The sequence below is a fragment of the Dasypus novemcinctus genome, chromosome 2 (assembly GCF_030445035.2).
Source record: "Dasypus novemcinctus isolate mDasNov1 chromosome 2, mDasNov1.1.hap2, whole genome shotgun sequence".
NCBI lineage: Eukaryota > Metazoa > Chordata > Mammalia > Cingulata > Dasypodidae > Dasypus > Dasypus novemcinctus.
Window position 1 is genome coordinate 11,080,065 of NC_080674.1, and position 26,500 is coordinate 11,106,564.

The 26,500-nt window shown below is 44.2% G+C and overlaps 1 protein-coding gene across 6 annotated transcripts in view; it reads right to left on the minus strand.

Moving 5' to 3' along the window:
- CTNND2 (catenin delta 2) overlaps nucleotides 1-26,500 on the minus strand; it is a 1,007,180-nt gene that overhangs the window by 116,606 nt on the left and 864,074 nt on the right. For all 6 annotated transcript variants that reach the window (XM_058306950.2, XM_058306943.2, XM_058306942.2 and 3 more), the window contains 2 exons: nucleotides 20,042-20,159; nucleotides 15,321-15,506 (listed from right to left, as the gene is read on the minus strand). In XM_058306950.2, coding sequence (XP_058162933.1) covers nucleotides 15,321-15,506; nucleotides 20,042-20,159 — 304 coding nt within the window. The remainder of the gene's footprint in view (nucleotides 1-15,320; nucleotides 15,507-20,041; nucleotides 20,160-26,500) is intronic.

Sequence of the window (26,500 nt, forward strand, 5' to 3'; positions counted from 1 at the left end):
CTTATATGCAAAAAGGACTATGTCTATCAATAAAAATGATAGTTAAAAGGACAAGTAGTAACATGGACAAAAGCTTATTAAAAAATTAATCCTGAACATAGCAGGATGCAAAGTAGTATAGTTTGCACTTTAAACCAAGTAAAATGCAATAATAAACAATTATCAATGAAATTATATGTATTTCATTTTTCTACATTTTGAATTTTCTATTCTATTACTTTTTAATTAAACACATTAAATACTGAAATAATGACTCTGATCTTTGATCATATACAGCCTTTTTTTTTATGAAAAATAAAAGCAAAGGATATAATGAGGACAGAATGAAGTTAACCATGTTTCAAAAAAATATTCCCATATTCACTTCTGAGGAAAATCATAGTAAAACAAAATAACTTCTTTATAATTTTGGGGTGGGGATATTAAGCTATCTATGTGTGTTTATTAATTCTTTCTTAAAATAAATATAGTCTCAATTACATATAAGCTTTCGGGTAGATAGTTTATGTATATATGTGTATGTGTGTAGATACGTATATATCTATGTACAGATGTGATAAAGCTATATTTCTGAATCTGGGTAAGTTCCTTAGTTCTGAAAAGTTTAATGGAAGAAAATGCAGGCTTACTTAGTATCCTTGTCACTTAAAAATGGAAATGTTGACAGAGATAATTATTATTAATTGTCACAAAACAATTTCAAGAATTTCATCATTTATTTTACAACACATGCTTTCTTTTTCTCAATTATGATATAGCTTGAGTCAAGGTTAAAGCTCAGAAATACATGACAGATTGTTGGACATCCCATTACAGGTCATTTTCAGTGAGAGTGTCACTCAATTTCAACTTTGTAACGAGCATATTCAGCAAGGGAAGCTTTACATTCCTTTAACCAAGTCACTTCCAATCCATGCAAAGATGCCTTGGCATCTGCACACAGCTCATCAATGAAACTAATGTATATCTTTCAAATATTAAAAAAAACAAGACTGAGAGTGAACCAGCCTTGCCACATTGCTCCTGGTTCCTTATTTGAGGTGGCTCGCTGCACTGGACAGAAAGATGGAATTCGGGAAAGCTAACGAGCATTTTGTAGATTTGTGGAGTTGGATGAAGCAGTAGTTACAGTGGCGTCTGCAAGGACTCTGGCTTGAGGTATCAAATCTATTAGTGTAATAGGAAATGGAAAATTTCTTCCGTTTTCTTTTTAAAATTTTCTACTTTGCTATCTCAAGATTTGAAGCTATCATTTCCACATAAAGCTTTAATAATATTCAGAAAAATCAGAGTATAAAATTTTGAACTCAATATGGATGAGAGTTTCTTCTCATGTAAGAGCTAATTTAACAGTGGAAGAAATAGCATGTGTATGCTCATTATAAAAGGTGAGTGCCTCAGTGTAAAAACAGGGAACGCAGCAGTGCCGTCTTTCGCTGGGTTTCATCTTCTCCTTTTCTAGCTTGTATGCAATAAAGTAGGATAAATGGTTAAATCGTCTACCCTTAGACGATTCTCTTGTCCTCTGACATGTGAGCTATGTAGCTCTTAAAATACCTTTTATTACAATCTTTTCTTAATGGTTATAGAGAGAATCTGAAGGAAATAAAAGGACAACTGATGTGGATTTGGATAATCTTTGATGGCATCTCAAGATGGAGTTCAAAAGGGGTTCTTTGCTATTTCGCGACCTTGAAGGCACCCTGGCATGTTAGTACAGAAGAAAAAGAACACTTTCAAAGCCAAAGTATCTGACCTTTATCTGGCACTTTATGCAAACTTTTATTGAGTTAGAAGGAGGAAAAAGTGTCAAATGTCCATTAAAATATAAATTTTCATCACCAATAACTTGACTGGAAATCTTCTTTAAGAGTAGCTCTGACACACTTGACATTTGGTTGAGCTAGTCAACACCAACACGGTGGTAGGGCAATGGTGAGATGAGGGTCACAGTAAGGTGGCAAAAAAACAAACCGTTCTGTACATGCAAACGTTTCACGCTGACCCTCTTCTAGAGTGAGGGTCCACAGGAAGTCACAGGCTATGTGACCCCTTCATCAAACAAGAAAGACATCATTTATACATTGAAATATAAGGCACATCTATTCTGAAATTTCTACACAACTGGCACATTGGCTGATGACGAGCCGTGGTTAATCTTTAACACAATCAAAACACTGCTCGCAAGTTGTTTCGCCCGTAGGGTTCATGAGGACAAGGCTAGCATGTGTAACCTTGTCCAAATTGTTTGTTTTGGGTTAGATCTTGAAGACATATTACCAAAAATGCATTAAAAACCCAAACGGTAGAAATAACATAAAAAGCAAAATGCTCCCAAGTCTGGAGAGATAAATTCTACATAAGAAAGAAAGAGCTCAATGGAGAAGACAAAGCATTTCCACAAGAGTCAGAGGGCTAGCACCAGCTGAGCTTTTCTGGAGTATGTTATCTGTGTTATAGTCACATTGTAACATATGTATACACACATACACGCATACACATACATGTGTGTATCTTCACTTATCGGGCTGCAGTTTGAAAATCAAGCAGAGTTAAAGGGAAAGCAAAAGAGAGAACAAAAGGTGTTTGTGGTTTAACAAGTTTTATTTCTGCTAAGAAGTTTTTTTTTTTTTTAAGATTTATTTTTTATTTATTTCTCTCCCCTTCATCCCCCACCCCATTGTCTGCTCTCTGTGTCTGTTTGCTGTGTGTTCTTCTGTGGCCTCTTGCATTCTTGTCAGCGGCACCGGGAATCTGTGTCTCTTTTTGTTGCGTCATCTTGCTGCATCAGCTCATCGTGTGTGGGGTGCCACCCCTGGGCAGGCTGCACTTTTTTCACGCAGGGCGGCTCCCCTTGTGGGGCGCACTCCTTGTGCGTGGGGCTCCCCTACACAGGGGACGCCCCTGCATGGCACGGCACTCCTTGCGCACATCAGCACTGCGCATGGCCCCGCTCATCACATAAGTCAGAAGGCCCAGGGTTTGAACCCTGGGTCTCTCATACGATAGGTAAACACTCTATCAGTTGAGCCAAATCCGCTTCCCAAGGGGTATTATTTTGCTCACTAAAGATATCCCTTCCTCCTCATAATTTTACTCCGATACTTTCTGACACTTGAGAATTAAATAACTATGCCTCAATTTGGTTACCATGTTTATTTTCATGTTATATTTTAATGGATAAAACTTGCAAAAGTTCTAGCAGCTCTCGATTATTAAAAGTATCACCTGCACAATCAAGTGATGTGTATGCTGGCAAACAGGAGAAAGTGCCAGAGACCAGGTTGCTGGTGTCAGGTCTCCCCTCATTCACTGCTTACAGGATTTTTTTTTCTTTATTTTTTTAAATATTACATGAAAAAAATATGAAGTTCCCATATTGCCCCCACCCCACTCCTCCCACATCAATAACCTCTTTCATCATTGTGGCACAGTCATTGCATTTGGTGCATACATTTTGGAGCACTGCTGCACCACATGGATTATAGTTTACATTGTAGTTTACACTCTCCCCCAGTCCACCCAGTGGGCCATGGCAGGACATACAGTGTCCAGCAACTGTCCCTGCAGTACCACCCAGGACAACTCCAAGTCCTGAAAATGCCCCCACATCATATTTCTTCTTCCCTCTCCCTGTCCTCAGCAGTTACCATGGCCCCTTTCTCCACATCAATGCTACATTTTCTTCCATTACTAATCACCATAGTTCCAGAATAGAATATCAGTAAGTCCACTCTAGTCCATACTCTATTCTTCCATCCTGTGGACCCTGGGATGGTGATGTTCACTCCACCTCTATATCGAGAGGGGGCTTAAATTCCACATGGATGTTGGATGCAATTCTCCTGCTTGCAGTTGTAGGCACTCTTGGCTCCCTGGTGTGGCGGTTGACCTTCTTCACCTCCCTGTTAGCTGGTTGGAGTAAGTTCATTAAACCAGAGGGTAGGAGTTGCAGGTCTGTTGAAGCTCAGGACTATCACATGGACGGTCCAGAGATTCAGGTCCCCTGAGCATACACCAACCCCAGCGCCAACCACAGGTCCAGTAAAAGTAAAAGGAGAGGGTTGTGAACAAAGATCACATCTGAGTTCAATTCCATCACACTCAGAAACACAAACTCCAAAGTAGGGCCAACTGACATGGCACTGAGTGCCATCTGCCATGACCATAGAACCTGCGGGTCTCTGTAGCCCTCAGTAGAACCAATACCTGGGCTTGTATCTACCTTGGCTGTCTCTGGGACCCTGCTGAGGCATGCATAAGAGCGACCTCTCTGATGACCTCCTGACTCTTTTTTGGAGACTAAATAGAAAGGACAAATGAGTTTATATGGCTATGTTTCTAGGAATTTAAACATTTATGCATGTATTTAGAGTTCATGAAGCTAATGACTGAGCAGGTTATAACCAGAGTTTCCAAGGTTTTCTTAATGGATGACATAGTAAGTGCTAAGAAAAAGTCATGTTTGGAGGCCCTTCTGCCATAGAATTTTCTTGGGGACAGGCTGGCAGCAAAGCAAAGGGCAGGAAAACCTTGACAGACTCACAGAGCAAACCAACAGCATGATTTTATGTCACCCCAAATTGTGTCCTGCTCAGTAACACGTTATCAACACTTTTTTCCCCCCACTGGCTTCCAATGTATGGCTATATAGCTATTCTCTATTTAAAGAACTCATCGAACATTTCTTAATAGTCAATTCCTAATTCTCTTCAGAATAGTAAATCTGTATTCATGCTTTGAACAGGTTATACTCAAAACCTTTTTGGAAAGGGAGAAATTAACATGCTGCCCCTGTCAGAAGCCAAGAGGGTGCTGAAATGTGGACGTGATGCTTTCTGCTGGCGTCGTGGTGAGGGAATGGAATGCCAAATGGCCCCTGGAAGGAAAAAGCTTCTTAGGTAGACAGCCACATAAGTGTGGGTAGGTGTTCAGCGTGTTGTTAAAAAGAAAAGAAAAAGCCTTTCTTCAGACTGTTTTTTTTTTTTTAAATACTTTTGCTTCCCTGAAGGGCTTAAATTCTTTTTAAGAGATTTCTATCTTAGTTGGTTTGAGAATGGAATAGGGGAACCCATTTGTTTCTCATAGAAAGACAAGGGTGCAATTTCGGGATAAAAATCAGAAAGTTCAAAAAGCCAGAAAGCAAAAATGTTGATACATTACATAAAGAGATTTTGCACACGTGATGTTCTCTAAGAGGTGGCCCTGCCACCCCCAGGATTACACTAATCACCCCATTGGTAAAAGCCCATACTGATCGAGAAGAATAAGCAGAGAGGATTTCGGCTCCTGCCCTCAGAAGGAGTTGACAGCTGTCCCGGTCTGTGATCTCCAGAAAGCACTGGATGCATCCCAGGGGAATTCAAACACCAAGTACTTCCTGAGTGGGGAGAAGGATTGTACGTTTTAGGAACATCGCTACAAGACGCCACCCCTCTTGGTGTGATGTCTCAGCTACGGACACGGTCTCCGCCAGCCCCTCTCCAGGCAGGGGCGCTTTCCCTGCTGGGCTGCAGCTTCAGAGCATCAAGGGACCAGCCCATCTTCACCTGCTCAAAGCACCTCCCGTTCACAACCTTCTCTACCACCGAGGACGCACCCCAGCCGTGGCATATTTGCCAGCTACTTTGAAAGCGACTTCAGCGAGGTGTGTTTCACGATGTGTGTCCTGATTAAGTGAGATTAACAACAGGCCAGCGAGATTTCAAGACAAGAGCAGGGTTGCGCAACAACAGGAGAACGTTCCGCTTTCAAAAGCCCACGCGTCCCGTCCTACAACGCAAGATGTGGGATGAGGAGGAGGCTCCAAGGCAGCCAGCTGCCGGGGCACGCTCCTGCAGTGGTTGGCTTCCTTAGGCTGCAGCCAGAACCTCAAAAAGGCAACAGCCGCAAAAACCAAAGTCCATCCACTGTCTGACACTCTTTCTAGGCTTGGCTTAAACCATTGAATTACTGATGGATTTTGCCTTCCCAGTGTTTCATTTTCACACCCAGTTTTTTTTGGGGGGAGGGGTGGGGGAGCAGGCAACGGGCATTTAAAAACTCCAAGCAACTGTAAAAAGCCAGAAGAGCAACGATTCTTGGTACTGATTCTTGGGAATTCTGAAGAGGAGGGAGGCTTGAGTCTGAATTCCCAGGGGAGGGGTACAGAGGAAATGGGGCTGCGGCTGGTGATGCGTCTGCCGGCAGAGGCGTGGTGGCTGATTAGCTGTACTGACTTGGCCTTGCCTTGTCTCCAGGTTCTTCTCAAGATGAGAGGGGTTTGCACATGAAAGATTAGAAACCTGCATTACAGAAGAAGCAGGCTAGGGTGCTCGGGAGCAAAGCACCTGAACAAAAGGGAACCCGTGGGCTCCGCAAAGTGGCTGGCAGGCAGGTGCAGGGTTCTTAGGAAGATGGCAGGGAGGCGGCGAGGCTGGGTACCACCTCCCCTGGGGACAGGCACAACAAGGCTCTTGTGCTGTGTCAGCTGAGAAGGGCTGTTGGGGGGTCCCCATGCTCGGATTTGCTTGCCCCTCGTCCAAGTCACTGGGATGCAACCAAGAGGAGGGCCACTACCACTCCTCTAGAATTCTCTCTGCTGCATCCACATCTGGGGAACCTCCTTGTCCCTGTATACTGGGGCGCTGACCTTGGCGTGCTGACCTCTTCCAAGGAACCGTGTGCTTTTGCTTGTTCTTTTATCTTTGGTGATATGCTCCCTCAAGAAACAGTCTCACACGGGTGACTTTGCCCCCCAGGGGACATCTGACAATGTCTGGAGACACTTTGGGTTGTCAGACCTGGGGAAAAGGGATGCCCCTGGCATCTAGTGGGCAGAGGCAGGGATGTTGCTGAACACTCAGCAATGCACAACCCATCCTGCCCCTAAAGTGCACAGAGCCATTCGAGAAACCCTGGTCTGCTGGTATAAGGCACAATGCTGGAGTATTGAATGGTAAAATGTAATTCAGAAAAGTAAGTGAAACCAAAAAATACAGTTTTAAGTCTGTAAACTGAAAACAAAAGGGCAACGGTTTTGCATGATGGGCTCTATTTTATATTCGAGGTGAGGAAGGAGTGGGAGAAGAATCCTATTCGTGCAAAGGAGATTCAGCACACAGAAATGTGCAGCTGCGACCTTTGCAGGCTCGTCGGATTTGTTGCTTCCAGGACATGAAATATCACGTCTTGAGTCAACAAGCTCCGGCATATGGTGAGGTGAAAGCAAAGAGAGACTATCCTGGAACCAGACAAGAGGAATGAGCGGCTGCTGAAATAAGCAGATGGTTAGAAAGGAAATGGCATTAAATAGCAAAAGAAAAGGTATGGTTACTAATAGGAAAATGAAACCTGTCTGGGGGAGAAAACATGCTGTTAGGAGATGAGAACTTGAAAGCATGGAGGACATCATTAAGGGCAGCGCCATAAGAAGATGCAAAATCAAATTCCTGTACTTGGATGGCTGCTTTCCTTTAGAGGGATTAAGATAAATTTTGGTTATATATCAAAAGCATGCATTAGGTCTAGATATTTCTAGTTATTTTGCTAAGTTACACAAGCAGTAACTAAGGGTATACTCGTGGTTTAACTACACAGATGTTTATTACAGTTTACATGAGTCAAAATTTGGAAACAACCTAATTTTCTAATAGTAGGGAATTGGTTAATTGCAACGTGATATAGCCCTAACATGGCATCCTTGGTAGCCCTTCAACATTTTGGTGCAAATGATTCTTTGCTGGCAAGGAAAGAGGTCCTGCTGTGTGCAGCGAGAAGCTAAAACGGTGGAGGAGCGCGGCAGAGTTCAGCCCTTCGTGCTGTGGCAGCATGGGCAAAGGGAAGCAGATTACAGGCAAGAGGGGGCTGCACCGTTTGGGGGAGAATGTACAAACAAGAAAATGACTAAAAGTAAGTCTTGCTCCGATTGCACTTCCTTGGTATGCCACTGAACCCCTGTTTTCTTTTGTCAAGAGGACGCACCAAGTTTACCGAGGCTCGTGGCTGCCCCAAATAAAGACGACGCTTCCCAGGCCCCCTTGTGGCTCGGCGTGGAAGGTGACCAGGTGCAGGTCAAAGGGGCCTGAGCCATGGTGATGGCCTAGAGGAAGCACTCGCTGTCTGCCTCCCCCCACATCCAGCCCTGGAATGTGCATGCGATGAGTCGTCTTTGACTCCGGGGACAAGGAGAGCAGCCAGCCTAAGGCATGAGCTCACAATGTGACATCAGGAGAGTCCCTGATTGATGGCAGCAGCTCAGACTTTCCCTGTGGTGGGAAATACACTTTTATCTACCGTAAGCACTAGGTATCTGGGTTAAACAAAGCTAGGCATAAATGTGGATAGAAAAAGATCCAAAAGGCTACATGCCAGCCCTGAACCGTGGCTCTCTAAGAGATGGGATGGGGGAGGTGTGTGCATTTCTTCTTGTAGCTCTTTCCTATTTTCTTACATGTGATTTACATGTCACGTGTGTGTGTATATAGAAAAAATGAACAGCTTCTTCTTTGGAAATAAGGGAAAATAGCCGTTTAAAATTCAAATAGCCTACATGGTGATTTGAAGTCGCATTTTTGTGCTTTGGGACACTAAATGCTACTTTGCACAGAGTCTCCTTTTTGGACAAGTAGCATTCCTGTGGTGCCATGGGCAATGTGTGAGGCTCTTAAGGAAGCGACAGTCAGTCCCAAAGCCCTCCAAGTCCAAACACGCCTTTGAGGTCAGGTGATTTCATGATCTCTAATAGCATTTTTGTATGTCATGTGCTAAGATGTTCAAAGCAGCTTTTAGTCTGGCACGATCAAAAGTACTGCTCCTCCAGGGACAGTCTGAGCTACACACACACATGGTGCGTGCACATTTTAGGTTCTTCTGGAATAATAGGGATTTAGAATGTTCTTCAGGTTTGGCGGTTATTATGGATTCAGAATAATGACTAATAATGTAATAAAACACTCTTAAGAGAAGCTGGAGAAGAGTTTGGGGCCCAAATGGGAAGGGAGGCCTCCAGAAGTCACTTGTCTTATAGCCGCAAAGTCTCAACGAGAAAGAAGGGGATGAGGCTTAAGCCCACAGCAAGAACTAGAGGCCATCATGGACCACGGAGGCATTGCCGAACAGCGTGGCTGGCACCGGGCACTGGGCTACAAGTCAATGACGGAGCTAAGCCCTTCAGAGTTCTGCCCCTTGGAAGTGTCTTCATCTCTGGGATCACTTGCTATACTCGGCAACTCCTAAGGATTCTAACGCTAAGGACTAGAAGAGACGTTTACATAATATCACACAGAAGTAGATTAGAGAATGGGCAGAGTCCTGAAAGGGTCAGGTGACATGTTCTTTGGTTTCCAAGGATCATTCTCTAAGCAGCAGAGGCAGAGCAGTCGTGAGCAAGAGCCTGGAGGGTGGTGGGTGGGGCCATAGGACAGGCAGGGCCTCTGCCAGGCTGAGCCCTTCGCATTGGAGAACACAGGAGCTCCTGAAGGTTTTCCCCAGGACGCCACTGCTGTCGTTTAGCATATAACATATGCTGTGTAGCATACACTGCTCTGCATCTGGCATCTCCAAGAGAAGGGATGAAAGAGCAAGCAGATTTACTCTTAAGTCCACTACAACTCACTACGCGGCAAAACTTATCATGAAGACATGCCGACCATATACAGACACTGCACCAGAACCGTCTTTGAATTCTGATAGGTTATAAACTCACCCAGGTCAAAAAAAAAAAAAAAAAAAATATATATATATGTATGTATTATAATTTAAACATTCCACTTAACGCACTTTACAGGTAGGAAAGAGAGACTCTGAGTTTAGGAGCTCCTGCTCGCCTTTTTGTTTTGTTTCTGTCTGCAGGTTTCCCCTCGATGGTCAAGTTCACACTGAGGGCTCCTAAGATTACAGTCTGCTCTGGCTGGCAGCTGGGGGAGACAGAAACCTGCCACCCTTAAGCCTCATGTGCACACTACCAACCCCAAGATTTGATCTCAGGAAAATTGGTTTTATCTCAAATTCAAATAACAAATACGGTTATTTCTATAAAAGGTGGAATGAGGAGAGAAGGCATTTTTCCTCTTTTTGGTTCCCTGGGCCCCACTCTGTGGAATGCTGCCCTGCTCTATGGGGACAGGCTGCTGCTCTAAGCCTGCTGGAAGGCAGTGGGGATCCCAATGCGTGCGCCGTGCCTCCTTGGCGTGGGATGCACAAATTGCCTAAAAAGGGCAAGAAACGACCATTTCTTATAACTCAATGATGGGCACTGAGCACAGAAAGGTAGGCACCTGCAAGGTCCTTTAGACCAGAACAGGGTGCACGAGGTGAGCCAGGGGCCCCAGCACACCCTACACGCTTGAAGTCTGAAGCTACCAGAACACTGCAATATCAACTGTATTTGTCAGCTAAAGGGGTGCTGAGGCAAAGTACCAGAAATATGATGACATTTATAAAGGGTATTTATTTGGGGTAGATGCTTACAGTCACAAGGCCCTAAAGAGTCCAACTCAAGGTACCAGAGGAGGTACTTGCTCACCCCAACTCTTTGGTTATGTGTTGAAGCAAGATGGCGGGTGACGTCTGCGAGGGCTCAGCCCTCCTTCTTCCTCTAGTGGTCCCAGCTTCTTCTGATCTCAGCTTTAGGCTGGCATAAGGCTCATCTCTCTCCCCAGGGCTTGTTTCTTTCTGGGTTCAGCTGCTCTGATCTCCTCACAAGGTCAGCTGTAGACAATTAGGCTCATCTCTCTTCCCGGGGCCTCTGCCGTGTCTAATGAGCCATCTTTATTCCTCTGTGTTGTTTTTCTCTGTATATCTACTTCCATGTGAGAGTCTGTTTTATCAGCCCACCAACGGGGCTGGGACTCAACGCTGAGTCTCATTCTAAAGATGTGGTTGAATCAAAGCCCTAATCTTAACATAATTTAACAGACATCTCAGCTAAATCTCATACAATCTAAGGGTTATCATGCCCAGAGGAGAAGACCAGTTTACAAACACAATCTCTCTTTCTGGAAATCATGAATAATATCAAACTGCCACAGCAACTGTTCCTTGAACTGAATATGTACACATCACAGCTTTCTATCATACATTTTCTTGAATCATCCCTGCCAGGGATTTCAAAGATGAAATTCCACAGACTTATTATAGCTCAATCTGAGCTGCACAGTGTTAGAGCATTTTCCTAGAGCACAGAATATCAAAGCTAAATGTAAGCATTAACATAAATTTCTGGAATGGATCAAGCTTCAGAGGCCATCATTAAGCCAATTATGATTTTCATCAATTTTGCCTCCTATGAAAATTGTAAGTTCTCTCCCCCTCACCCACTCCCTACCTCTTTCATCTTTCCTGGGAGGTCCCTGTTGTGGAACAGAAAACCTTTCATTTCAAACAGTCCCTTAGGCCTTGTTCTGCCGGCCTCTTACATTCAGGAGTAAAAGCTTATCTACATTTTGATAAGCATACATGTACTTAGTCATTTAGTGCCTCTTTGAACATTACTCTTTAAAATGTCATTTAAAAAGATTACAGATGTAATGCCCATTGCAGAAAATCTGTAAATATGTAAGCACAAAAAAGAATCGACCATCATCCTCCCACTTGGATGTTCTCTCTTTTAAGAAACACATACATTTGCTATAGGTATACATTTTAAATGCACATTTGGCACATACATCATAGAATTGGGCAGATTTTATCTATCCCTATTTCTGTGCCCCACTCTCTACTTCGACTGTCCATACATACAAAGTTCTCATACTAGTTTCTTAACATTACTCTGCACCACACATTCTCTCGAGTCACTAAATATTCTTTAAAAACCTGACTTTACCAGCCATACAGCTTCCAGGGGACAGAAGTTATCTGACTATCTTTAAAGCTGCAAACCTAGAACTCGCCAGGGGCCTCTAGGTGGTTCCATCAGTTTCCACCAGCACCAGCCCCAAGGTAAGCTGAGCCCGGGCATGAGCAAAGCAGGCTGCTTTACTAGGGCGAGACCTCGACCATTGCCTTCCCTCACCTGTGGATGAATCGGGGCCGCCAGCCTCCTCTCACTTAGGGCGGCCAGCTTTTAGCCCTGCCTCCTTGTGGGATAGCAGCCTACATTCCTCATGTGCCGTGTCTTCTGGGGAGAAGCCCTTTTCTCTGAGCTTCCCCTCTTGGACACCAGGATGGAGCAAATGCCCAAACTGCCCTCCACTCAGTTCTCTCCCTTCCTGTCCAGTGAAGACAGGCTTGCCAGCAGAGGGTTGCCACCCTTTTCTGGGCCCTTCTTTTCCTGTTTTTCTTAATTTGCTACTATGTTGTGTCTTTGCTGTCCTCCCCATCTCTAGGCCTTCAGCTTTGCTCCTTTCCATCAGTCTTTATCTGCAACATGGTATTTACTTCTGACTTTTTAATGACATTGGACTTGACAAAACATGCTAAATGGCTTTTCAAACAAGTGCAATTGTTATCTATTCCCATCATCAATATGCTTGATGTTGATTTTTCTGGCACTTTGAAATTTTTTTTTTGCATTAGAGTAGCGTGTATTTAAAAACCTTTTTTTTTTAAAAAAAGTATCATTTGATTGAAATTCTAGCTTCAAATCCTCTTTATAACCAACAGTATACCACTGTATTTCAACTATAACAAAACTTTCTTTAAAGTCTTTTTATACCTTAAAAAAATACTGCAGAAAAAAATAGGACAAATGTACCCTATAAAATTTCATTACGCTTTTGGCAAAATCGTAAAATTCTATTAATGATCTCATCTTACTCAACTTAGAAGAGAGGGCATTCATGTCGTAGACTGTAATTCAATGGAAACATAATTTCTTAGCGTGGAAAATCCCTTAAAGTAGCTTCATGGCCTCAGTGAACACCTGGAAGGAAGGACTGTCCTGTGGGTTGAAGTCAATGAATGTTCCTTACTTCTCTGAACCAGATCAACCCTTAATCTCATCAGTACTTGAAAGATTTAAAGCCATGTAAGTTTATTTTTGCAGGATTGGGGTAAAGGTTTGGTGTTAGGGGCAGTGTATTAGCCAAAGGGGTGCTGATGCAAAATACCAGAAATTGGCTGGTTTTTATAAAGGTATTGATTTGGGGTAGGAGCTTATAGATACCAGGTCATAAAGCATAAGCTACTTCCCTCACCAAAGTCTACTTGGAGCAAGATGGCTGCTGACATCTGTGAGGGTTCAGGCTTCCTGGGTTCCTCTCTTCCTGGGGCTGGCTTCTCTTTCCTCTGTGAGCTTACTTCCCAGGGCTCCAGCTTATGGCTTCAGCATCAAACTCCAACATCAAAAACCCCTAGCTCTGGCCTTTTGCCCTACATAATTACTTAATCAGGTAAGCCTATGAATCCAATATAATCTAATGTACCCAGAGGAAAAGATCAGTTTACAAACATAATTCAGTATTTCTTTTGGAATTCAAACTGCTACAAGCAGAAATCCTATTAAATGAGATAGCAGTAAAGGGTATAGGCGCTACCTGACATATTAATACTTCAGAATCAGAGCAACAGCTCAAACACTGGTGATAAGACCCTGCAGTCAGAGGGAACTCAATCACAGACTGTTTTTAACAAAGCCCAATGCTGTCCTAATGCAATGCCCCAAATTCACCTGGGGTCCACCCAGGAGATTGAGTCCTTAGGTCTTTGGTAAGACCTGGTAGATAATCATGGGACACAGTGGAAGCAATGTATTCCTGTCTATCTGTGGCCTTTCTTTGAGCCTTTGTTATGCTTGCTCATATTTCCATGATAAAGCAGTAGGGACCTGGCCCCATGGTAATACGGCACAGCAAAAGGAAACGATGAAAAGAACCCTTTAAACTTTTGTTAGCCTACATTTTGTTTGATTTCATATTGAAAATGTTCAGAACCCAAACAATGGTTTGCTCTCATAAGTACCAGGTAGCAAAGCTGATCAAAGAGAATGCAGCTGGTATAATGCCCACCCATGGACCAAGGCAGCCATCCCTCTGTGGGGAGTGGCTGAGATAAGACAAGAACCAGGGCTCGGGCCTTCTCAGAGGCACCTCTGCTTCTGGGCAGGGACAGAAGGGCAGAGCAGGGGCCCCCGGCAGGAGAAAAAGCTGGGGCTGGGAAGTTAGTCCTCAGAGTCGAAAGTAAAGGTGATCGATGCAATGGACACCTATCTCCTAAATTTATAGGTGTCTTCAAGCTAGAACATTAGACCCAGACATTTTAAGAAGTACCCAGGGCACAGGTAAAAATCCAGAACCTAAAAGACTCACTAACACTGATGTATTCAGGTAATATTTAGGAATTAGAGTGAAGAATGCATTCCCATTAATCCTTGCTCTAGGTAAAATATTTTCTTTAACCCCCCTTTGAAGTAAAGCTATTTCTAAAGCAGTTTAGAAAATAGTGTGCTGTGATCTCAATGTGTACTCGGGTATATCTGATTTAAAACTCTGGGGAAAGGGAGACAGAGTTGTGGGTGCCATCCCCCTTCCTCGGTGGCCCACTCCTAAGGACAGCCCAGACCCTGGGTCTGTGAGGACTGACCACAGTGACAGCCGTGCCCAGGAGCACGGGGGAAGCCTCGGTGGCTGGAGGCCAGGCGGACAGCTTACTCGCACTACACTCTTTCCTGGTGGGGCCACCTGGGGAGGGGTCCGGCCTGCCAGAGCCTCCTGGACGGAGGGGCAGATGCTGTTCTCACTTCACCAGGGTTGAGAGTTGCTGCCGAGAGGCCTTGACATCCCTGCAGGTCAACCTACTTTCAGCTGCCCAAGGCTAGAGGCCAGTGGCGCTTGCAGAGGACCCTCCAGCTGGGAGACTTCCTGAATTCAGTGACTGGCCTCCAAGGCCACACTGCTAACGTCATCCTGTCGGAAAGGTTGTGGTGAATGCTCAAGACTGCCGGTCTACTTCCAGTGGGACGTGCAAGGCGCATGCCCAAATGTTTCAAAACACACAATAAAATATGTGTTGGATGTGATGCCTCTCTCCTTGCTCCTGATCTCCCTTTCCACACATCTCATCACCAGCATCCCCACGGCCCTGATGGGGACTCAATAAACGTGTGAACGCACACACACAAGAACTGCGCATGCCAAGGGTTGGCCCGTTCAAGCTGGCCCAGGACTCAAGTGGCTTTGACCTCTTCTGAAATCTCCTGTCTCGCTTGGGTGGCAAAATGTGGGGAGGGAGTTATTTCACATTCAGCTCTGGGCTGAGCAGCTCCCCCAGGAAAACCGCAGTCAGCTATTGATTTCAGAGCACGCGGGAGAGGCACAGTCCTGCATCTGTCTCTACGGACGGGATATTAATATTGGGCTCAGCGAAGAGGAGGAGTGCATGCAGCTGCGAGTAGCCCGCATCACCTGATCCTGGGATTTCTTTTTCTTCTTCTTCTTGCCCCAACACCCGGAGCTCTCGGCGTCCTTGCCGTTGGCCTCACCACAGAGCAGCCCGTCCAGCTCATCCGTGCCCATGTGCTGTCCCTGAGACGTTTCTGCTGCAAGCCGGTAGGAGAGGTTCCTTAAAATGCACACACAGTTTTCCACGGTCTGGAGGGCCCGGAAAAAAAAAGGAGAAAGGAAACAGAGGAGGAATGAATGGAGACGCAGCAGCACTCCACCCTAGGAAAGCAATCCATCTCCACGCACGCATTTCTCTTTGGATGAATTTAGCTACTGGCTTCTCCAAACTCCCCTGGCAGTCATAGCAGAAAGAATTTAGAAAAGCTTGGAAAGGCCTTCAGACCTTTTCTTTCCCCCAAAGAAACTACTCATCAACAACACTTACTATAAACATCTGTCACTGTGGATTGAAATTCAGTGGCAAGAGCGGGAAAAACTTACAGCCACAAGTTCTTCCAAATGTCCTCCATTACTGACAACAGCTTGGGGGCAGTGGCTTGGAGTTGGGAAGAGATGGATAATCTGATTTCAATCAAGCTCTGGGTGGACAAAAGTAACACGAACATTTATCGCTCACCAGGGACTGTGGTCTCCCAGGGGTGTAAAGATTTAATTCTACTGAGATTTTTTGAGCTGGCTGAGACTCCTACTTTCACAGTGTAGTGGATAAGGGCACACATAGAGCTGGACACCTGAAGAGCCTTGGGTCTCCAACTTGTTAGCTGTATTTCTTTGGATAATGCACTCAACCTATCTGGGCCTCAGTTTCTGCCTCTGTAAAATGAAGATGATTATGATAGTACACCCACAATTTAGGGCTGCTGCGAGGATTAGGTGAGATATCGTATGTACATGTGGTAGGCACATGTCCATACCCTACCCTCCAAAGTCTATGAACACATTTTATTACAGGGCATGGGGAATTAAGGTTCCTAATCAGCTGACCTTGAGCTGGGGAGATTATCCTGGAATATCTAGTTGGGACCAATAGAATCATGAGGGTGACCATAAGTAGAGGAACATCAGGGTTTGGGTGACGTGATACGAGAAAAGACCCAACTGGCCATTGCTGGCTATGAAGATGGAAAAAAGGGCCACAAGTCAGGGGTGGTAGGCAGCCTCTGGAAGCTGGAAACAGGGAAGACAGCACCTTCTCCCCTAGAGCCTCCAGAAAGCCACACAGCCCTCCTGACACCTTGCTTTTAGCCCGTGAGACCCATTTCAGACTTCTTACTTCTGGCTATGTAAGATAACACATTTGGGTTGTTTAAGCCACTATGTTTATGGACATTTGTTATAGCAGCAAGAGGATACTAACACAGTCTGTAAGCCCTGAGCAGAGTGTTGGGCACACAGGCATGCCCTGTAAGAGTTTGAATGATTAACACTGCAGGGAGCAGCACGACTTGGAGGTCCCAGGCACAGGACTTGGAGCAGTCGGCCTGGGTTCCAGGCTCAGCTCTGCCATTTAATGAGCTGCACGGCCCCAAAACTAGTGCTTAATCTCTCTAGTGTGTTTCCTCATTTGTAAACTTGGGTGATGATCACACTGCCAACTTCATAAGGCTAGTGTGAGAATGAAATGACTTAATCCACACAGGTTTCAGAAGAGAGCCTGCCAAACAGAAAGTGCCATAATACTTCTACTACCACCTGAAATAAAGTTTGGAATTCTGGAGGTAACCAAAGCAGTCCTAATATCTTCTGACTAGGAAGAGCAGGTGTCAGCAAACTTTGGCTCACGGGCCCAAGCCAACGTCACGAGGACTGAGAAAGTTTTGTTGGGGCACAGTCACACCGATTTACTTCTCCATCGTCTAGGGCTGCTTTTGTGTTACAAGGGCAGCTCCGGGTAGTTGCGACAGAGAAGGCAGGGCCTGCAGAGCTGGAAATATCTACTATCTGGCCCCTTAGAGGAAAAGTTTGCCAATCTGGATTCAGAAAAGCTGACCTAATCGGGTGATATGTGGGAATTCTGTGTTTTATGCACGATTGTTCTGTAAACCCACAACTTCTCTTAAACAAAACAAAACAAAAGCAGAAACAACCAAAACAGTATAGCTGACCTTTTGGCCTTTGTTCTGGATTTGAGGAATATGAGAAAAGGAGAGAAAATTCCCCCATTCAAACAAAGGGGAGAATAATGATGGAAGAAAATTCAACCGAGCTAATTTTTGGTTGAAATATCATAACAACTTGGCGATCACTTTTCGGGCCCCTCCCGTGGGCCATGCCCCTTCAGTGCAGGTAACGGAACTCTGTTTTACAGAGGAAGGACACGGGTCTGAGCTGTCACTCACCTGTTCTGGGCTGTGCCAGGTGGCTGCAGTGCTGGGGTTGGGACTGGAATGGGGGTGGATGGGGATCAAAGCCCACCCCTGCTCCTTTCCTCCTATGACTGGACTCTGGCAAAGGGCAACTTGTTTCCTCTACTTGATTACTAGAGGGAGAGGGTTTTGCACATCAACTAGGAAAACAGCCTTTCAGGACAGATCTCCGGAGCCTTCCTGGTTCTAAACCTATCTTGTTGACTTTTCAAGGTTTCATGGCTGGCTTATCCCATAGGCTTTGATTCAACTCGATTTTCTATTTCAAGCATCCTCCCAGCATCAAAAATGGAACGGCGTGAAAGCAGGCAAGCTAAGGACAATGCAGGGAAGACAGAAAAGTCTCTCATTGAGAGAAAAATGTTATGGCATAAGTCAAAACGATTTTTAAATCAGCTCAGACTGATTTTTCTTGCATCAAACAGTGGAGAGAAAAAACTGTTCTCAGCCTGCTGCTCACCCCCCTGCCTGGGAGCAGCTCCGTGCCTCTGTTTGACAAATGACTGCTGGGGAATAAACACAGTTTCCTGGGCAATGCTTTATAGTCTACCTGCTGCTGCTAGATGATGTGGGAGCGGGTGGGGTAGGGGGGTGGAGACTGTGGGGATGGGGGGCATGGGAAGGAGGGAGAGAAAAGGTGAGCACTGGCATGTGGGGAGGGGACTCAGATTTCACTCATCCCGGCTGAAGCTTCCTACATCTTTGTGGTCTGGCTTGATTTACAGGATGGGGAAAGGGATCACCAAGTCAAGGGCCATTCTCTAAAGGGGAGGGGGAGAAAGAATGGAAAAAGACAACCGCCGTCCTCCACTGGGCCACCCGGGGGGGCGTAGGCAGCTGGCTGCTTTGGGCTCGACATCCATTCCTGTCAATAGCACTTTCAGCAGTTCTTGCCTGGCAGGGCCATTTTGACTCTTTGGTTTCCATTAGAAAGTTCTAATTTGGAAATTGTGTATAACACGTTCCACCACGTGTCGTTCCACGTTATGCAGCCCAGCCCTAGGAGCTTGCATGGAATCAGACTCTTTGATTCATTAACCTGGCTGGCCTTAAAGAGATGGTGGACTCATTTTATCCCCTTAATTCTTCATTGTGAAAGCTTTGACGTGGCCAAGCAGAAGCCTGAGGGGGTTGAAAATAATAATTTCTAATGCAACAGTACCTTCTGGCTAACCAAGCACTGCTGAGGAATTGATCACATTTGATTAGCTCTTCTTATCCTCATGGTCACAAAGTTGAGGTCCCTTGTGCTTAGTCTACACCCAGTGGGGCTGGGGTTGACACCTGCCAGCTCTGTCCTCCCTCCAAAAACTCAGTGCTCACTCTCCTCAATCAAGTGCACCTGGGTCTGCTAATTCCAGCCCAACTCTAGTCCCAGTCTTTCCAGCTTTCTTCTTTGGGGAAAACGTGGATGTTAAAAAGGATGATCTAGGTGTGCCAGGAGTTCTTGGAGTCATCACGTATATCTGAAAGATGTCCAACCCAGGGAGCCCTGTAACACTTGTTGAAAGCCATCTGGCATGAAGACAATAGTCCTCAACCACGGGGACAGTTTTGCTCCCCACAGGATATCTGGCAATGTCCTAGAGGCCAGGGCTGCTGTGAAACATCCTACAATGTCACTAGTGCTGCTTTTGAGAAACCTTGTATTAAATTCTCACATTTGTCACCTGTATGACTTGAAAAGCATTGATAAGGTTGGTGTTTATTTTGGGATATTATGAAATAACAAATGTGTTCTTAGAGTGACTGAAGACTAATCTTAATTAAGATAAAACAAAATAGTTCCAACACTGGAAGGGCCCACTCTTCTCTTCTGGCTTGTGAACTAAAATCATGACAGGCTGCGAAGACTTAACATTTCAACAGCCTCATTTATTTAGCACTTTGACATGTTTACTTAGATTTTGCCAGTCCTTTTAATGGCATTTGACCCAATTAAAGGTCGTTAATAAGCTAACTACAAGAATATAGGATTATTTGTCTCTCAAGGAAGTTTTAAGATCCTTTTTTCTTTTGAAAGAGAATTTTATAAAATAAAAACTAGAAACTTGTGGATAGTGGGGTATACTGAAGTTGTTATACACTTCCTCCGAAACACCTATGGTTTGCATAATTAAGGCAATATGAATTTTTACTCATTTGCTAATCAAAAGTTAGGGGCATGGCGTATCTATTTTTAGGCTAGGATTAGAACCCCTGTTGAGGAAATGTTGGATTCATATAAGGGAAATGAGTTCAAAACGAAAGTACAATATCAAACACTGCAGCAGCTCTCCAGGATTGTTAACCAGGATTTGGGCTCCCGGCCATCCTTACTCGTGAATATGCCTCATCTGTGCGAAGAGAACACACCTTGCTATCGATCTCACTGCTCCCCAGAGCGGACTGGATCACGTACAACAGCGCGTCCGTGAGTCCGTCGCACTCCCGCATTCTCCTGCGGGCCTCCTCGCCAGCAGAACTAACATTCCTGGAAAGCAAAAGGAAGCACTGTCAACTTCACGAAAGACCGTTCTCCCGGGCCCAACCCTCCCACCGTTTTCAAGAACACTCTCCGCTCTTTCAGAATGTTTACCAAGAAGAGCATTTTAACAAATACAGATGGCTTCAACAGATACATCCTAGAATTGGGGACGTCTCAGGTTTCTCAAGAGCAACTCTCGCACTTGGGAATGCAGAATTTCTCCCACTCCTTCTGTGGAGTCCCATGAGGGCTGAGACACTGGGACGCTTTCAGAGAGTCCTCAAGGTTTACTTCATTGACAACTGACTGAGGGACTGGAAGCTTTTGATTCACTTCTTCTTTGAGAAGTTTGAGACAGCTTTCAAAGACAGGGCCTGCAACTTACTGAAATATTGCAGGAAAAAAAATTGCTTGCCTCAAAAATATACCTACCTGAAGGCCTAAGCAGAAGTAGATCTCTAGAATTTGTTATAAAGTCATAATTTGAGGTGTCTATGAAAATTTACTTGGGTGTCCATTGCACCTTCTACAGGCAGGAGTTCCCTTCTCAGTTGGGAAGCAGAGACATGGTCTAGTCTTACAAAAGCCATGAGTTAACCCTAGTAGAAGGTGACTCTTTGGCATGCCTTGAGTTACTCCGCCCTCTGAAGGTCTTCTTCCTCTCCTCCCTGTTGTTAGGGTTTGATTGCAGTGGAGAGTTTCTGCAGTGGCTGTCCTCTGGACAAAGTCTGGAGGAGAGACGCTAGAGGATGTGAACTGAGGGAACGTGGACAGGGATTGAAGGAATTTAGAGGTCACAGTTGAGGGGAACAGAAAGACAGCTGAGCCAGGTGAGGTAGTGGGCTGCAAACACTACAGAGCCTCAGAATTCCTGGGAGGGCTGGTTAGACCACAGAATACAAGCCTCTGACTCTCAAAGTCTAGGGTGGAGCCAGAGAGTCTCCATTTCTAGTAAGTTCCTTCATGATGCTTAAGTTGAGGACTACTACTCTTGGGGGAGGGAAGGTTTGGCTGGGGGAGGACAGTATCCTTTGCTGATTGCTCATTGCAGGTCCTAAGGAACTTGGACAGAGCGTGAATGAAATGAATGAATCTCCACCACTCACACGGGAATGGCACTGGGATTCTAGTTTCTTCTTCACAGCATCCTCCATAATGTTATCCTTAATTCTACTTTAAGCAGGAGAAAACGGAGGCTCAGAGACATTGTCCAAGGTCACAGAGCTGGTAAATGGAGTTGTTGGAACAAACCCCAAATCTGTGGGGCAGAGGAAAGCAAGGGCTCGAGAATTCATGTAGAATACGGATGGACTTTTCTTTCTTTACATATTTTTTTAGGAATTCAAATAAAATAGGCCTGCTGCTATAATGCTACCAAACATAAATGTGTTCTTTGATATCTCAAAAGTTTTGTAGAACCCTTTTAAAGATGACCCATCTATGCTTTAATGTAACACTGGGAAAGGTTATTCAATTCAAATGAGCAATTTTGGCATCTGCTGAACTTACTGCTTTTGAAAAATAAATAAAATCCTTCAGTTCCTCAGATAATAAAACCAGGTAAATATTGACAGCGTTTTCATGTAAAGTGTGACAAATTCTGGTCTTGGGGTGGCCAGACTTCTTTTGTGACAGGATCCCTGCAGGAAGGAGGAACTAACTTTCTGGCGGGAGGCAGGCGGCAGGAAGTAGACATACTGTGTTATTCTGATTGGCTTTTAAAGAAGAGTAATTGTAGGTCATTGTTTATTGAAATGATTTTCACCAGTTGAGCTTTGAAGCTGCTAGAAGAATACGGTTGTCAAAAATTCCAATCAGATCTCTTGGCCCAGAAGAAAGTTGGGTGGCAATGTCGTATTCTGTTCCTTAAACATGGACAATTGGTATTTTGATGAGGTAGAATTTCCAAATGGAGAATTATGGACTTTAGAAGTGGAAAAGACTTAGGTAGACTTCATGTACACGACAGTCTGAAATACCCTCTACACGCTTCCCTGACTTAGAGGTGCCCAGCCTTTCCTTTTAGCGTACCCTTATGATGGAGGCAGGTTGCCTCCTGATCCACAAATAAACTTCACAATAAACAGTCCTGTTTTCATTGCTAATCAATGAATGGGCAGGACTAACCAGTGGGAAATAACCCAAATTAACAACTTTGTCATGTTAGAAATTGTCAATATTAACCTTAGCATTTTTAAAATTTTAGTTTCTGTTCAATTCTTACCTAGTCTTCTCCCAATTTAAAAGTTATTCATTGCCTATCTTAATAAAATGCATATGCTATTGAGAAATAAGGAAGATTAATAAGTTGGAGTTCCAACAGGGGAGGGGAAGTGACTGACGTGTGTGTATACACACACACCTATGTGACAGAGGGGAGGAAGAAATTACCACAGTGAAAGTACGAGGCTCAAAACACTTGTGTACATGGGTAGAGGTGTGCACATATCTCACAAATCTCTTTTTCAATAGATAACACTATCCTACAAGCTTTTTTTTCATTGTGTTTCCATTTTTAATCTACTATTCCTGAATACGTGAAACACAGCTTAAGAATAACCTTGATTTTCACTTTGGTGGAGAGAAGGGTTCCTTTTGCTCCATTTTTCCCCCCTCAAATGCACTATCTGCCCTTTCAATTATGATTTTCAACTTTTTTTGTGGTTTAGGACTTTTGACCTAGGGCAAAATCATATTAGCTTATGATTGAGCTATCTTAACCAGTACATTATAAAGCTGGAAGAATCACAACTTTAATACAGCTCAAATTTAAGTTTTCTCCACACTTACTATGAAATTAACTGCATATATCTCTCTTTAAAAATTGAACAACAATGCAAAACAATACCCTCATGGGTTGATTAGCTGAAATCATCATCCTAAATGAGTATCTGTCAATGAGCTAATAGCCATTTCAGAGAGCTACTTCTCCCTCTTGTAAGTAACCCATCTTCTGTCCATCCTGAAGGAGGTGTTTTCTGTGTCCTGTTAGAAATTTATGTAGAAAATTGTATGCATAAACATAGCATTAATATAAATACTTGTAGATTATTGACAAGATTAGGTTTAAAAGCACTAGGATGCACATATTATCTTCTCCCTTAGAACTAATCTTTCCACTCTTGATTGAATTGTCAGTTGATGTGGCATTTGGAAGTTTCTGCTTAAAGCAGATTCTATAATCTTTTTACCTAATAGATAAAAAGTGGAACAATTTATTTTTATATCTTTTAATTAAAAAGACCAATCTCTTTTATTCAAATGCAACTAAACTACTTTATTTCCCCTGACTTTAGTGCTGTTTAACATTTCCTTTCTCTGAGCCGCCATCAATTCACTGTGCTTATTTAAAACACATTTAACATACAGAGTGCTCTCATAGAGTCCAAAGTGGAACTTACACCATGCATTCAACCGAATGATTATAGCTTTGTGCATGAAGATACATCTCTAATTCAGGTGGCCGTGATATGGAAGATCAAATAACAGAGAAAACCAAGGGAGGAGATTCTTGGAATTAATCCATTTGTAATTAGCCTTTCCCTTCTCCACACTCTCAGATAGTAATTTTTTTAGGCTTTTGGGGCCACATACAGTTTTTTTTCACTTTTTAAACAATCTTTTAAAAATATAAGAGCCATTCTTATCTGCAGCTCTGTAAAAACAGGTTTCTGGCAGGACTTGGCCCATGAACATAGTCTGATGACCCCAATCTAGAGTTTCAGCAGGGGATCTCTGAACTTCTGATATTTTCTGGGGGAAAAAAGTATATTTTTATGTGCATATTATGTGCTTTTTTCCCCCTGTGATAAAGGCAAAGAGCTTTCATTGCATTCTGATGTTAGAACCCAAAAAAGTCTAAGCACTTGCAATCAAATAAACAGTGCCCTGTGCTGAGGAGCACACTGCTCTTCTAAATCTAGGGTTGAGGCTTCAGGACACAGATGGTTTTGCCTCTGTGGATAAAGAGCAGCTGTGTGGACTCCTTTTGAAGGGAGTAGCTCATTTCCTTCTTATCACTCAGGAGATTCAGCAGAGGTGTCTTCTCGTGTGCTTGGCACTGGAGCTCCCTAGAAGTGAGGACACATGCCTTGCCTTGGCTCTCTCGTGTGTGATGTGGTGACGTGAACGGTGATGCTGCCCCTGGCCAGGGGTGGGGGATAAAGCCTTCTCAGTAGATGTGAACATCTGAGCGGCTACTTGTCCAGGTACCCCACATCCTAGACAGGAGACAACTACCAACCACATGGAACATGTCATACCACAAGTGTGCAAAAAAAAGAAAGGGGTGTGCACAGGGAAGAATGGGTGGTCCCATGGCAGCACTGGCCACTTTGTTTCTTAACTTTATCCATTGAGTCTTTTTTTTTTTCTACTTTATTTTCTTTCAAATGTTACATTAAAAAAATATGAGGTCCCCAAACCACCCCCACCTGACCCACCCCACCCCTTCCACATCAAAAACCTCTTTCATGGGAAACGGACTTTGGCCCAGTGGTTAGGGCGTCCGTTTACCATATGGGAGGTCCGCGGTTCAAACCCCGGGCCTCCTTGACCCGTGTGGAGCTGGCCATGCGCAGCGCTGATGCGCGCAAGGAGTGCCGTGCCACGCAAGGGTGTCCCCCACGTGGGGGAGCCCCACGCACAAGGAGTGTGCCTGTGAGGAAAGCCGCCCAGCGTGAAAAGAAAGAGCAGCCTGCCCAGATATGGCGCCGCCCACACTTCCCGTGCCGCTGACGACAATAGAAGCGGACAAAGAAACAAGACGCAGCAAATAGACACCAAGAACAGACAACCAGGGGAGGGGGGGGGAAATTAAATAAATAAATAAATCTTTAAAAAAAAAAAGAAACCTCTTTCATCATCACGACACATCTACTGCACCTGGTGAATACGTTCTGGAGCACCACATGGACAGTGGTCCACATTGTAGTCCACCCTCTCCCCCAGTCCACCCAGTGGGCCATGGCAGGACACACAATGTCCAGCATCCATCCCTGCAGCACCACCCAGGACAACTCCAAATCCTGAAAATGCCCCCACACCATATCTCTTCTTCCATCTCCGTACCATCAGCAGCCACTGTGGCCACCCTCTCCACATCACTACTACAATTTCTTCCCTTACTAATCACAATAGTTCCCCTGCAGTAATCCAGTAAGTCTACTCTAATCATTTTTGCCAAGCCTAGTGCCCCAAGCCAGCACCCAGTGTCCACTACAACCACGGCCAGCTCGTGGTTCACCAAAGCAACTCTTGTTAATGTTCTTTTACCAAATCCATTACATATACTAAGTCCTTGATATTTAGCTATAAGATATCCTAGCTAAGTTACTGTGGATGCTGAGTGATGCACCTTTAATGGTTTTACTACTGACTATCTAGCTTTGCTGCAACAAGGAAGTAAAAATGTATGAAATTTAAGCAATAACCAAGAGAAAACAGAAGCAAAACCCCTCCCCCACACTAGCCTGGTGAATTCCTACTAAGTAATTCAAGAGGCATTTCCAGTATCACTCTTTTCTGATGTCTTAGAGGATGATGGAGGAATCCCCCCAGGTCTTGAAACCTAATGGGGCTTGCTAAGCTGGATTTCAAAACTGCTGTGGATCAGTGACTTTTTACTTTCCAGTTTCCCTGCTGTGTGAACTGGAATGCTTATATCTGTTATTCTACGCCTGTCCCACCACTGCATGATGAAAACAGATAATTTATTTCTTTAGTTTCACAGGTCCACAAATAGAAAATAATAATGCTCCAGAGCAGTAATTAATGAATTGCTCATCCATACCTGATTAAAAGGATTCAAATTTGGGATTTTGAACTGATGAGATTAAGGACTTTGAGTGAATGCTGTAATGGGATGAGACCTTTGGGGACCTTGGGATGGGATAAATGTATGAGGTAGATGTGAATCATTGAGGGCCAGTGGACAGGCTGTGATAGGCTGAGCAATGGCCTCCCAAAGGTGTTCATGTCTTAATTCCTGAAACCTGTGAATAGATTACATGGCAAAAGGGACTCTGTAGATGAATTAAGGTTACAAACCTTAAAATAGGGAGATTGTCCTGGATTACCCCTGAGGGCCCAATCTAACTACATGAGCCTTAAAAACATAGAACTTTCTATGATTCGAGTCAGAGAGATGCCAGAGAAGAGGAAATCAGAGAGGTTCCATGAGAAAGGTTCAACTCTCCGATGATAGTTCCTAGATGTAGGGGCCACATGCGTGGCTGACAGATAAGCCACTAGATATAAGGGCAGTCCCAGTTGACAGCCAGCAAGGAAACCAAGACATCAGTCCCATAACTGCAAGGAACTAGATTCTGCCAACAACTAGAAGAAGC